General features: G+C 36.7%; 3 protein-coding genes across 4 annotated transcripts; all 3 read left to right on the top strand.

Annotated features, from left to right (window-relative positions):
• Window positions 1-363: 363 nt before the first annotated feature.
• On the top strand, window positions 364-816 carry LOC125206198. The gene has a single exon (XM_048105487.1). It carries the CDS (start codon window positions 364-366, stop codon window positions 814-816), a length of 453 nt encoding a protein of 150 aa, XP_047961444.1.
• A 606-nt stretch (window positions 817-1,422) lies between these two features.
• On the top strand, window positions 1,423-2,547 carry LOC125206197 (cyclic nucleotide-gated cation channel beta-1-like). Its single transcript, XM_048105486.1, has one exon. It carries the CDS (start codon window positions 1,423-1,425, stop codon window positions 2,545-2,547), a length of 1,125 nt encoding a protein of 374 aa, XP_047961443.1.
• A 7,482-nt stretch (window positions 2,548-10,029) lies between these two features.
• On the top strand, window positions 10,030-11,707 carry LOC125204587 (myb-related protein 2-like). 2 transcript variants are annotated; one of them, XM_048103278.1, is made up of 6 exons: window positions 10,030-10,395; window positions 10,472-10,548; window positions 10,630-10,675; window positions 10,753-10,807; window positions 10,881-10,950; window positions 11,061-11,707. In XM_048103278.1, the coding sequence occupies exons 1-6, from the start codon at window positions 10,230-10,232 to the stop codon at window positions 11,625-11,627; spliced, it is 981 nt and encodes a 326-aa protein (XP_047959235.1). In that variant the 5' UTR covers window positions 10,030-10,229; the 3' UTR covers window positions 11,628-11,707. The 2 variants fall into 2 exon arrangements, with proteins under 2 accessions (XP_047959235.1, XP_047959234.1); XM_048103277.1 differs by having other exon boundaries at window positions 11,055-11,707.
• The last annotated feature ends 701 nt before the right edge of the window (window positions 11,708-12,408 follow it).

The raw sequence follows: 12,408 nt of genomic DNA, 5'->3' as shown, positions 1-12,408 counted from the left end.
GTTAAGTTTATTTTCCTCAACCCAAGAAAAATGCGTGGCAGCAGCCAACCCCAAAGACAAGTCCAAATCCTTGAACATGATTATTACGCATCCATCTCTGTGGGATCGATCCCTACTTCCCTATACTAGGTTTAGTAAAGTGGTTGAGGGTTTTTGAAAGAGTGCTCTGTGTGTCCGACGACCAGGATTTTCCGACGACCAACGAGTTCCTAGACCGCGTGATCTAGAGGATTTGCTGGACCAACGAGTTCCTAGACCGCACAGTGTGTTTACCGACCAGAGTTTCGCTCTTTTCAATACCTCTAGGAAAGATTGGAGTAAGCGTCTTGGTGAATGTCACCCTACAGATTGGTATTTGGAAAAATGTGCCACCTGCCCGTGGAGATAGAACACAAAGCGTATTGGGTAGTCAAGCAAATGAATATGAAGGTTCATGCCTGTGAGGAAGAGAGGAAGCTGCAACTGCAGGAGCTAGAGGAATTGAGGCTGGATTCATATAATTCAGCCATGTGGTATAAGGAGAGGACCAAACTCTGGCATGATAAAAACCTTCGGGTCAAGGAGCTGCAGGTCGGGCAGAAAGTACTCCTTTTTCAGTCAAAGCTCAAGCTCATGCCTGGAAAACTGAAGTCCAAGTGGATAGGCCCATACACAATCGTTGGCATTCGAGCACATGGAGTAGTGGAAATTCAGGGAGTCAATGCTAACTTTGTTCCTTTCCTTGTTAATGGTCATAGAGTGAAGGTGTTTAGGGATAGTTCGGAGTTGTGTGAAGTGGAAGAAATTCCACTCCACACACTTTCCACTATTGCCTAGTAAGCCATGTTTAAATATTCTTCGGGAATTACTGGGTCAGGTAGATAGGGTAAAATTTTTCCGATAAACTGACTGGACCAACTAGTTCCCAAGAATATTTAAACATTTAGATGTAAATAACTTGAATAAGTTTTTTTTTTTATGAAAATACAAAAATATGTACTTCTAAAACCCAAAGAGATTTTTAAATTCTGAGCGTCTGAGAAAATGCACAAATTTGGAAAGCTTATCTCTTTGACCCAGATGCTCAGCAAATTTCTTTTTTTTCACTAAGTGCTTAACTTAATCGGTCCGAGGGAAGTGGAGAAAAATCAGGGGGAAGTTTAAAATTTGAATTTCAGAAAGCTGGCGAGGCGTACGGTTGCTTGCGTCAGAGACGCGACCGTTCGCCTGCAGCCAATCATGGCATTTTATTTTCTTTTCTTTTACTTTTATTTCTTTTATTTTTTTCTTTTATTTTCCTTTTCCTAAAATAACTTCCCTAAAAAACTAATTAACTTCCATCTCCTAAAATAATTTCCTCACAACTCCCAATTCACAATTTCTTTTTCTCTCTCTGTAGTTCTAAAAACCACCACCACCGCTAATCTACCGCTGTAAACGAAGATGCAGAGAAATCCGATGGCGCGCTCAACCCGTGGAAAAAATCCACCGAAGGAAAAGGCGAAAAAGACGTCGGCAGAGGCGACGAGTTCGAACCCTACTGCCGAGAAACCGCCGGCACCACTACTCGAAGAAAATCCAGTACCCACACCGGCGGTAGTTCAACCACAGCCAGAAATCACACCGGAAAACCCAACAACTACACTAGCTTCCGCCACGGCAACTAACGAGGAAGTTCTGGATCCCGAAGAGGTAGTGAGAGAATTCATGGAGAAGTATGAGAATGTACCGAAGGCGAGCAAATTCTTCGCTAACATCTCGGAGGCGTTTCGGAAGCAAGAACAAGAGTTTCCTCCCCTGACCCCACTTACAATCCCACCAAGGCCCCAAACCTTTATCGAAACACCCACTGCACAAGCCTTACCCACACACCAAGAAAACCCCCAAATCTTACCCGAAACCCTAACCCAAGAAACGAACCCCCCAAACACTATTCCTCAAACAGAAACTGAGCCCCTTGCCGAGCCTTCTGTAAATGAAGAAGAGTCCGCCGAGGAGGATGACGATAAAATGGATACCAAGGAATCCGAGAGAGAGGAGGAGGGGGGTGAACGAGTTGAGCAAGAACAAATACTGGATGAAGAGGCCACTGGGTCAGGGGATGAGGGAGAGAAGAGAGAGGGTATAGACGGTGGAGAGGGTGCTGAGGAAGGGAAAGATAAGGTGGAAGAAACAGAGGGTGTGAAGGAGACAGAAAGGCAGGATCTGGAGAAGCTTATGGGTGATGAGGAGGGTAGAGTAGGTAAAGAAGGTGAGCGGTTGGTGATGAGAAGGCTAAGAAGGAAGAGGAGACTGTTGATGAGAAGGCTAAGAAGGAAGAGGAGGCCAATGCATGCAATCCATGCTGCCAAGCATCCCGGGGAATCAGTGCACTGTTTCATTAAGTTCGAGCAGAAACTGACAATCTACGGTGCTTGGCTTCCGGAGAAATTCGTCGGTGAAGGCTGCCCGGATGCCTTTGTAGAAGTTCATCAAACACAATCTCCCAGTGTTGTCCCCAATGTGCAGGTACACATTACTGCATTACATTTCTGGAGCGTCGTGAGACTGGGACTGGGTCGCTTTTGACGCGCCGCGGCTTCCTCTTCCTCCCTACGTCGATTTGCTTCTAGCGATTCTTCCATCATTCGATCCATTTGCTCAAATGGATCCATGAATGGATTAAATTTGGGAGAAGAATAATGTTTTGAGATGATGAATGTAAAGTGTTTGAGTGATAAAAGAGAGTTTTTTTATGGTGGATAATTTGTGGGAATGATTTGTTATTTATAGAAGTGATTGAGGGCTTAAAATAAATAGAAACAAAAATTAAAATATTGAAAAAAACGGCTATAAATGGCTAGTATTTTTGGGGGATTTCTTTTTCAATTTTTTCAGAATAAAAAAAAAAATTCAACGGATATAAACAACGCCCACTCGCAGGCCGGCGAGTGGGCGTCACAGACGCACGGGAGCTCGCCAGCCTCCTCTCGGCGGAGGGACACGGGACGAGACGGAGCACCCGCATCGCTTGCTCGATGTTGTCTCGTCTCGCCAAGACGAGACTGAGACCGCATCGAACCAGCTATGTGGATGCTCTAAGAGTTGGGTTGCGGATGCTCTAAGAGAGAGACCTCCAATTCGCCGAGACGAGATGGCTAAGACCATCTCCAACCATTACACTAAACTCAAACCTATTTTAGTGTAAATATCACACTAAATATTGATTTTACTCCAACCATTTACACTAAACTTAAACCAAAAAGAATATTCTCCACTCACTTACTTTTTATACTTTTACCATCATATCTATATATTTTATCTAAATTGCACACTAACCCCATAGAAATTTGTCAATAACTTTGATTAAATTAAATTATACTATTAAATAAATATAATATAATTAAAAAACGTGTAATTTAAATTATTAATCTTTCTATTTTTTTTTCGTATTTAGCTTATTAACATAACTTTTAAGTTTATTGTATCTTCTTAATCTTATTTTATTTAGGTCACGTTTCTTTTTATGCATATTTTAATTTTGATTAGGTTGTGTCTTTATATTTTTTTATTCTTAATCATATTTTAGATTTTTAGTCTTTGCTTTTGAATTAATTTTATAAAAAAAAACGTGTATAAAGAAATGGGCCAGCCCACTAATCAATAATTAAATAACATTAATAGAATTATTTAGGTTTTTATTTGTTATCTTCTTCTCCAACCTGCCGTCCGCGTGTTTTACTGAATTACTGTAAGTTTTTTTCCATTCCTTTTCTTCTTGCATTTTCATTTCTCTACCTTCCCTTGTTCATTTCATAAATATAAAATGATTTGGACTTAAATGCAATAAATCAAAATCTAAAAAGTTTTTTGGTATAGTTTTAGTGTAAACCTAAAGATAGGTATTTTTTCATCAAAAACCTATAATAGGATTGGTTTTGCAGTACTATTGGAGGTATTTTCCTACTGCATTTTAAGTTTTGCAGTACTGTTGGAGATGCTCTAAGAGACCGGATTGCGGATGCTCTAAGAGAGAGACCTCTTATTACAATTTTTTTGCCGAAACGAGATGGAGATGGCTAAGAGCTTGCGGATGTTCTAAGAGAGAGACCTCCGATTACAATTTTTTAAAAATTTATGGCGGTTGACCATATTGACACAGTTGAAATATGCCTTGGGGTATAAAATAGATGTAGGTTGGTGATGAGATGACTAAGGTAAAATGTGGCGTGAGGCTTATAGAAAAATAAGAGATGTGTGAGTTGTAGATATTTTTTGATAAGCTACAAAGGAGTGGTACCTAAAGGTCTAAAGTTAATAATGATGGTGATTGTATACAAATGTAGTTGAGCATAATAATAGGCCTAACTTAGCGGCTCATGTCTCTGACATTAATTTGTTTTTAAATAATTAGAATCGAGCTTAAATAATTTTGAGGTTCACCAATAATGTACACTGATATCCAATTATCATCGATTTTTAATAATTAAACTGGTGACTATACACACTAAATACTCATTCTCGGTATAAAATTAGCCTAGACGTATGTAACCAAATCATCATAACATGATTAGCCATTTATTTTAAACATGGTTTATATAGCGAGTACAATAAATATTATCCATAACATCATCTTATCTTTCCCAATACCTTGACACCATTCAAAAAGAAGTCCATCACAAACTAAGCCAACGCCCAATCAAACAAACTTTTGGGCCGTAGAATCCGTTTTATTTGGGCCGCAGTAGTTGGTAGTAACTTCCGGTCCTAATCAAGAGTCATTGTTGACAAGTTAATACTCCTAAAGTTCTTTAGAAAGAGAATGCTCGGATTTGGGGAATGAGAGTCACTACTACGACGTTAGCCATGGATCGATTGGGGTCCAATGAGAGAGAAGGCATGCCAAGGATATTATAAAGCTCGATGGCATCCCGAAATGAGAGGAAAAGAGAAGGCTCGGATTTGAGGACAAATCATTCCCAAGAAGGAGATGATGATACACCCATGGGGGCCGAGCCTCGAGAATGACTTGCAAAATAATTTATCATTATTTCAAATTAATACAAAACATTTTAAATTAGCATATATCATACAAAAAGTTTTATTAGTGTTAAAAATTAGTACATTGAGTTAAAAATCACTAACACCATTATTTATCTTAATTTTTTCTCCTATTCTCTCCAAAATTAGTTCTTATTTTTCATCTTATTCATATGATATTATTTCATCTTATTCATATATATTGCCATATAAGCATCTTATATCATGCAGTAGATATGCATATAATTTCAGCTAATATTTGCAGCTAATCTATACAATTTTTAACCAATTTTTCATCCCTAACTTCACGCACAAACAATTCCACCTTATATTTGATAAGTTATATATGCCATATATATTTCAATGAATGATTCATCTCACTGACCACATATTTTTTATCTCCTTTATCCTATTCTTAATTAATTTTAGCCTTCTTTTTACACACAAATGCACAAAGATTCAAACTCTTTCTCCCAAAAAAAGAGAGAAGAAAAATGAATGTGTTGCTGCGACCATATAATAGCTAGTTTTCGGATGACTTGCAGCACCGAAATGGCCTTCTTCCACTCCAAATTTCATTCTGCAAACTCCTCATCAAGATATTTATCTATTCTAATCATGTTTTTAGATGGCATAATTTTGGAGTGAATAGGATAAAAAATAAGATAAGATAACAGTGTTAGTGATTTATAAGGGAATGTACTAATTTGAAACACTAATCAAACGTTTTGTATGATGTATGCTAACTTAAAATCTTTTGTATTAATTTGAAACATTGGTGAAACATTTTGTATGAATAGTGTAATTACCCCCTCATTTTAAAGTGTCACGTCCTTTTTAGGAAAATAACTGTCATATTAGTATAAAATAATACTCCCTCCATCCCCGAAGAATATGAACTTTGGGTTCGACATGAGTTTTAATAAATAAGGGGAAAGTAAGAGAGAGAGAGAGAGAGTAGTGGGAATAATGTTAGTGAAGAGCGGGGTCCACATTATCATAATGGTATAAGTGTTATTGGTAATTGTATAAGTTGTAAATAAAATGATGTGTAGTAATTGTTTGAATTTTTCAAAAATAGAAAGCTCATACTCTTTATGGACGGACGAAAAAGGAAATAGTTCGTACTCTTTGAAGATGGAGGGAGTATTATATTAGTCATGTTTAATGAATTAGTCTTCTTCTTCCCTGTTTAGCGTCCGTCATTATTTTCGTTTATTTCTGCAACTTTTTTTATTTTCAGGTTAAGTTAAGCTCCACTAATCTTTCAGTTTTTAGTAATTTAGTCTCCTACAACATTCACATAGTAAGGGCTTAAAGACAATTTTCAAAAATTTCAAAAAATATATAAGTAGAAAAAACCAAAAAAAAAATTGTTTTGGCGAGTAGAAAAAAAAATTGTCAGCCCTAGCTATGTTGCAACTGGGGTTGGATTCAAACATAAATTTGTCTATTGGGATGACGTCTAAACTCTGCATAAAGGCCACCATTGTCTTCGTATTGGAAAGAGCTTCGCTTGAAAATATTGCACGCCTTAATCGGAGTCCGGTGGCGAGAGTTATGGCTGTTTTACGAAAGCTGCGCATTGAAATGCGAGTGACTCCTAAAAGAATATGCGGCGAATTGAGGGAGAACACACGCCCGGGCGGGCGTTTTGAACAGTTTTGGCCGATTTGGGAAGAGAGTTTACCCGGCCGGGCGAAATGGGGCGAGAGAAACGCTCGAGCAGGCGTTTTGCACTGCATTGCCGAATTTATCCATTTTAAAGGCTTTTTCTTGGGTTTTCAACCCCACCTATATATACTCATTTGTAAGACTTTAAAAATTAGACTTTGTTGAATTAAGATTGTCTCCTTTGTGAGTTTTCCCCCATTGAAAGGGTTTATCCAATTCCTACTTTGTAGGTTGCTTTTTTTTTTCTTTGGTTGAATCAAGTAGATGCATGCATCAATGATAGTGTAATCATTGAGTAGTGAAGCCAAATTGTTATTAGGATTAACGAAAGTTGCCTAGGATTGTCTCCATCTTTTTGGTTTAAGTCCTATGGTTTTAATCCTAGTTATTCATCATTTACACATTCTTCGATTTCTAATCTTCTATCCAATTCAAGCTTGGATCTAGTGTTTGTGGCTAGATCAACCTTATTTTTGTGTGTTTTTTGAGTTATTTTGATGATCAACACTTGAGGCATAAGTCTTGGATATATTCTATGGATCAAATCACAAACATCTTTATCAAAACACTACACATATCTGTACTCATTTTTAATTAGTATAGAAAATGAGTCTCATTCTTCTATTTCCACATATCCAGCAAAATTAGTCTCACGCCTAAAATGGAGAGTTACTTACAATTTATTATTCATTTTTATTGTTGTCTCTAATACTTTATTCATATTTTACCTTTTTGTCTCATAATTTATACACATTTACCTCAATCTCTTTCATATTTTACCAATTTTACATTAAAACCTGTGTTATCCACCAACAAAAATATTTTTGATAGACGGACAGAGTGCTGAATATTTCTTTTGTCCCACAATAAGAGTCTTTTTTGATCATTTTGTTTGTCCATAGTAAGAGTCACTTTACATTTTTACCAAATAAAAATAGATCATATATTCCACTAACTTTTTCCACTATCATATTTTATACTCCCTCCGTCCCACTTTAGGAGTCCCGATTAGAATATTCTATAAATGGTAATGGGCACTTTTTTCCACCGACATTTTACTATAAAACTAATATACTATATAAAAGTATGACCTACATTCCACTATCTTTTTTTTCAAAACATTCATTTACATTTCTTAAAATCCATGTCGAACTCAAATGGGACTCCTAAAGTGAGACAGATGGAGTATTTCTTAAAATCAATGTCACATTTTATGTACTACTCCCTCCGTCCTAGCTAAGATGACACATTTCTTAGTCGGCACGAGATTTTATGAGTTGTTGATTAATATGGTTAATTGGAAGGAGAAAAATTAGGTGTATGTATTAAATAGAGAGAGAGAGAAAGAGAGATGGATATTTAATTGGAGAAATAAAAAAATGATTAGGTGTATTAATTGGAGAGGGAAAGATAATAAATCTTGGTTGAGACAAACTAAAAAGAAAAGTATGTTATCTTAGCAGTAAATAAAAATACAATCGAACCAAGCCAATATGTCCAGAGCCTTTGTCCTAGCGGCAAGGAGCTTAGACATCAATTTATGTGGTGCCGAGTTAATTTTAGAAAAAAAAAAAATCGAACCAACCCAATATGAAACCCTATCTACTCCATACAAACACATAAATATGACCAAATTCTTTTTATTCATGCGTGTGAAATTTTACTAACTGATTCCCATCCCAAAAAATAAACAAATTTTTTTTTTGACAATATATTACTTATAATGATCAAAGGGCAACTCTCTCTCTCAGCCAAAATGTAAGAGAGTAGGAGTAGTAGTACTGATGAGGACAAATGATATACTTCATGACTGATTAGAGCATCTTAAACTGTGTTGAAGTCCATGAGAATAAAGAATGGAAAGAGAAATTAATTAAAGTAGATGAGAATCCATTTTTTGTGGCGATGGGAAGCAAAGCATATGGTCCATCACCTTTTAATATTTGAGTTAAGATTCCTTTAATTTAAATTATTCCTCACTTTGTTCTTCTTCTCCGGCCGAATTTAATTCTATGGTCATTTCTAACACTCACTTATGTCGCCCTCAACCAATCACCTTGCTACATCTACCTTCTCCATAATCATTGAACTTTCATTCTACTACTCATTCTTTTTACATTGCAAATGTTTCTTTCAATTATCAATTCCAACATATACTTTTATATTAATTCCAACAATTCTTTGTGCTAATGTAGGAAAAATATTGTACTATCATGAGATGAAGTAGGTTGTTTTTTTTGTATTTAATTCAATGAGCACGAGTAGATTAGATTCTCGAGCTAAACATGATAAATTTCAAATTTATTGGTGCCATGATAATGTGATTTCTATCCACATGCCAGCAAAACTATTGAGGAATTTATGCTTTTAAGTAAAAGGTCTTTGATAGATTCCTCCAAACTGAATAAAATATGCAAACATATCAGAATCAAATGATCTTTCCTAATGCTCAGAATATCATTTCCTTTTGCATGATCAGATGGTACATAATTATTTAGCCAGATTTATGGTTTTTAGCAATTAGCCAGATTTATGGTTTTTAGCAATATTTGACATTACTAATATTGGGCATTGTCACCATCTACTAGTTTCTTAATTATTGCATTGAGTTAGATTGATTAATACTATAACTCTAAATCAACATCGTCATGGTATAGATGCACCCATGGGATGGACCTAATTAGTCACGTAAAAAGATGTGATTTACCTCTTTGCATGTCATTTACTAATAATGATCACACTTCTCTCTGGGTGTTTCTTTTTTGAGGGGTCCCAATAAAATTGGGCTATGTAAGCATCAATTTTGTTTTAAGAGAATAGATACCGTTGATCCCACCCCTCCACAATTCAAGTAAATGAGATGATTCATCACTTTATTTACAGAGGTTTGGTTTTCCATTATTATCAAGATTAACATTGATGCTTCAGTCAAAATTGAACTTGTTTGGTTGGGAACATAATAAATACTCCCTCCGTCCTAAGGGTGTTGAGTCGTATACATTTTTGGGTTATTCCAAGGTAGTTGAGTCATTTTCTTTTTTTGATAAAAACTTTATCATCTCTCATACTTAACTCTGTTCACTTTAACCTTCAATACATCAATTTCTTAAATCTCGTACCTAAAAGAAATGCTTTTAACTACCTTGGAACGGAGGAAGGATCATAGATGGTGACTGAATTCCTCCAATCCACATTCCGCATCAAAGAGGGGGAGGAGGGAATAAATATTATTCCACCAATAAATTCCAGGAATATGGTTCGCATAATCACAGAAAAATGTATGAGTGTGGGATCTATTCCTGCACCTATTTGTAGGGTGTTAAAATTTTCAACAAAGCCATATTGTGAAGAGCAGCTGTCGGAGAATTGGAATTGAATCTTCTCTCTCTGGCCCTGTTCAAGATTCTATGCTTCTCTTCATATGTTTATATTAAGACATTGTAGCATATAGTATGATACAACAAGAGATAGTACACACCTAGCAGAGAAAGGACTACAGATTATGCAGTAATTAAGCAACATTCGGCCTAAATTAATTCGTCGAATTGTAAGCAGGAATGTATCATCATCAGCAAGGGAAGAGCTTTCAAGCTTCAACAAGAATGTCGGAGTACGAGGATTCAGGGCTTGTACTCTCCACGGATGCTAAGCCGAGGTTGAAGTGGACTCCGGACCTGCATGAACGCTTCATCGAAGCAGTCAATCAGCTCGGCGGAGCAGAGAGTAAGCACATCCCAATTCTCAACCATCATCACAATTATCAAATGATTCATTACATATAGTACTTGGTATGATGCAGAAGCCACTCCAAAATCAGTATTGAAACTAATGGGAATTCAAGGCCTCACTTTATACCACTTGAAGAGTCACCTTCAGGTAAACATTTCCTAATCAAAATTAGTCATAACATGTAGTACTATAAAAATAAAACCTCAATTGCCAATTTTTTTGCTGCAGAAATACAGGCTGAGTAAAAACATTCATGGACAAGCATACAAAAATTGTAAGACATCTTATAATTTGTGGAAGCTATGTTTTGTTGAAATGTCACACACTTACTTAAACAACCTCTGATTGAAGCCATGCCGCCGGAAAGCGGAGCACAAATCCCAAACACAGTAAACCAGACAAATAAGTAAGAGAAATATATAACGTTATCAACTGCTCCGTACATAAGCATAATTATCTAACCATTTTTATTTCAACAGAAACATGCACTTAGGCGAAGCCATAGAAATGCAGATTCAAGTGCAAAGAAGGCTACACGAACAGCTCGAGGTAAACACACTCGCTCTGTTCCATTAAAAATAAAACACTACTTTTTCGTGTCTCTAATTTTACTCTCAGTTCATCAACTCACAAAGCAACACTGCATAACATAGGTGCAGCGGCATTTGCAGCTGAGGATCGAGGCTCAGGGAAAATATCTGCAGTCTGTGCTAGAGAAAGCGCAGGAGACCCTCGGGGGTCAGAACATGGGAACAATCGGGCTCGAGGCAGCTAAGGTTCAGCTATCCGATCTGGCGTCAAAGGTCTCCACGCAATGTTTGAATGCTGCATTCCCACAGCTATCAGATCTGTGCCTGCACCCAGCAGATTGCTCCATCGACAGCTGCTTGACCTCGTCGTCCACTCTCAGAGACCAGGAATCGTACAATAATCATGTTGGCTTCAGACAGGCACGCAAGGAAAACAACAACAACATGAGTGATTCAGCCTGCATGAAGCAGAGATGGCGCGGCGGCGACGTCAAAGATGGCGGAATGTTTGACAATCTGTCGATTGGGATCGGAGTTCATGAAGCAGATGATATGATGAAAGTTGAGAAGACGAATAAGACGATGACATCGAACCAGATGCAGTTGCCCTTGTTTTCGAGCAAACTGGATCTTAACACAGACGACGCGGGCTCAAGCTGCAAGCAGTTGGATTTGAACGGCTTCACCTGGTGCTGATGCATAGGAACATATGTACCTAAATGGGTTGATATGATGCAATTCAGATCATAATATAGTACTATTTCGTAGTTTCTTTATTCCTTTTGTTTAAAAAAATCATAGTAAAAAAGTTGCTGGTTTTTTCATAGAAGTAATAAATTAATTGTCTTCTATCACTTCATAATGACTCAACCCTCCTAGTCTGTTAGCATTAGATGGAGGAGGCGTCATACCAGCTAAATTGTGTTGTGATTCATCGACTAAAAAACCAAAAAGTTATAATATCTCTTAGTATGCATATAATATAGTTTGTCCAAAATGTGACAAGTGAGGTGACAGAGACAAGGAATTGGATGATTATTGAAAGAATCCAGAATAAGTAGTAAATTATCATAATTTAGGTGTATCATTCAATTCAATATCATTATTCATCATTTATGCTGAAAATCCAGTCTATAAAAACACTTCACACAGTTTATTCTCTTTAAGCTTTCAAAAGGTTTAAACAAATTCAAATTCAAAGTGTAAATGAAGTAATAAACTACAAGACTGAAGTACAGAACTAAAATCCAATCACCCCAAAGCCTACGTTGCCCTCAAGGATCTCCGCTCCTTCCTCTCTTCACTTGCAATGGCAGAAAATTCAATCTTTTTATTATCATCAACATTACTTGAAGTTATAACCTCATTTAATGAGGTAATGGACTAGAGTGATAACCCAATTGAAGTTCAATGAAGTAAAATCCTATTGTGATGAAGTGGTATACTTGTTGAATGAAGTAAATGCACATATGAATGA

This window comes from Salvia hispanica, chromosome 2 (genome assembly GCF_023119035.1).
Source record: "Salvia hispanica cultivar TCC Black 2014 chromosome 2, UniMelb_Shisp_WGS_1.0, whole genome shotgun sequence".
NCBI classification, from domain to species: Eukaryota; Viridiplantae; Streptophyta; class Magnoliopsida; order Lamiales; family Lamiaceae; genus Salvia; species Salvia hispanica.
This window is presented reverse-complemented; position numbering and strand designations above follow the sequence as displayed.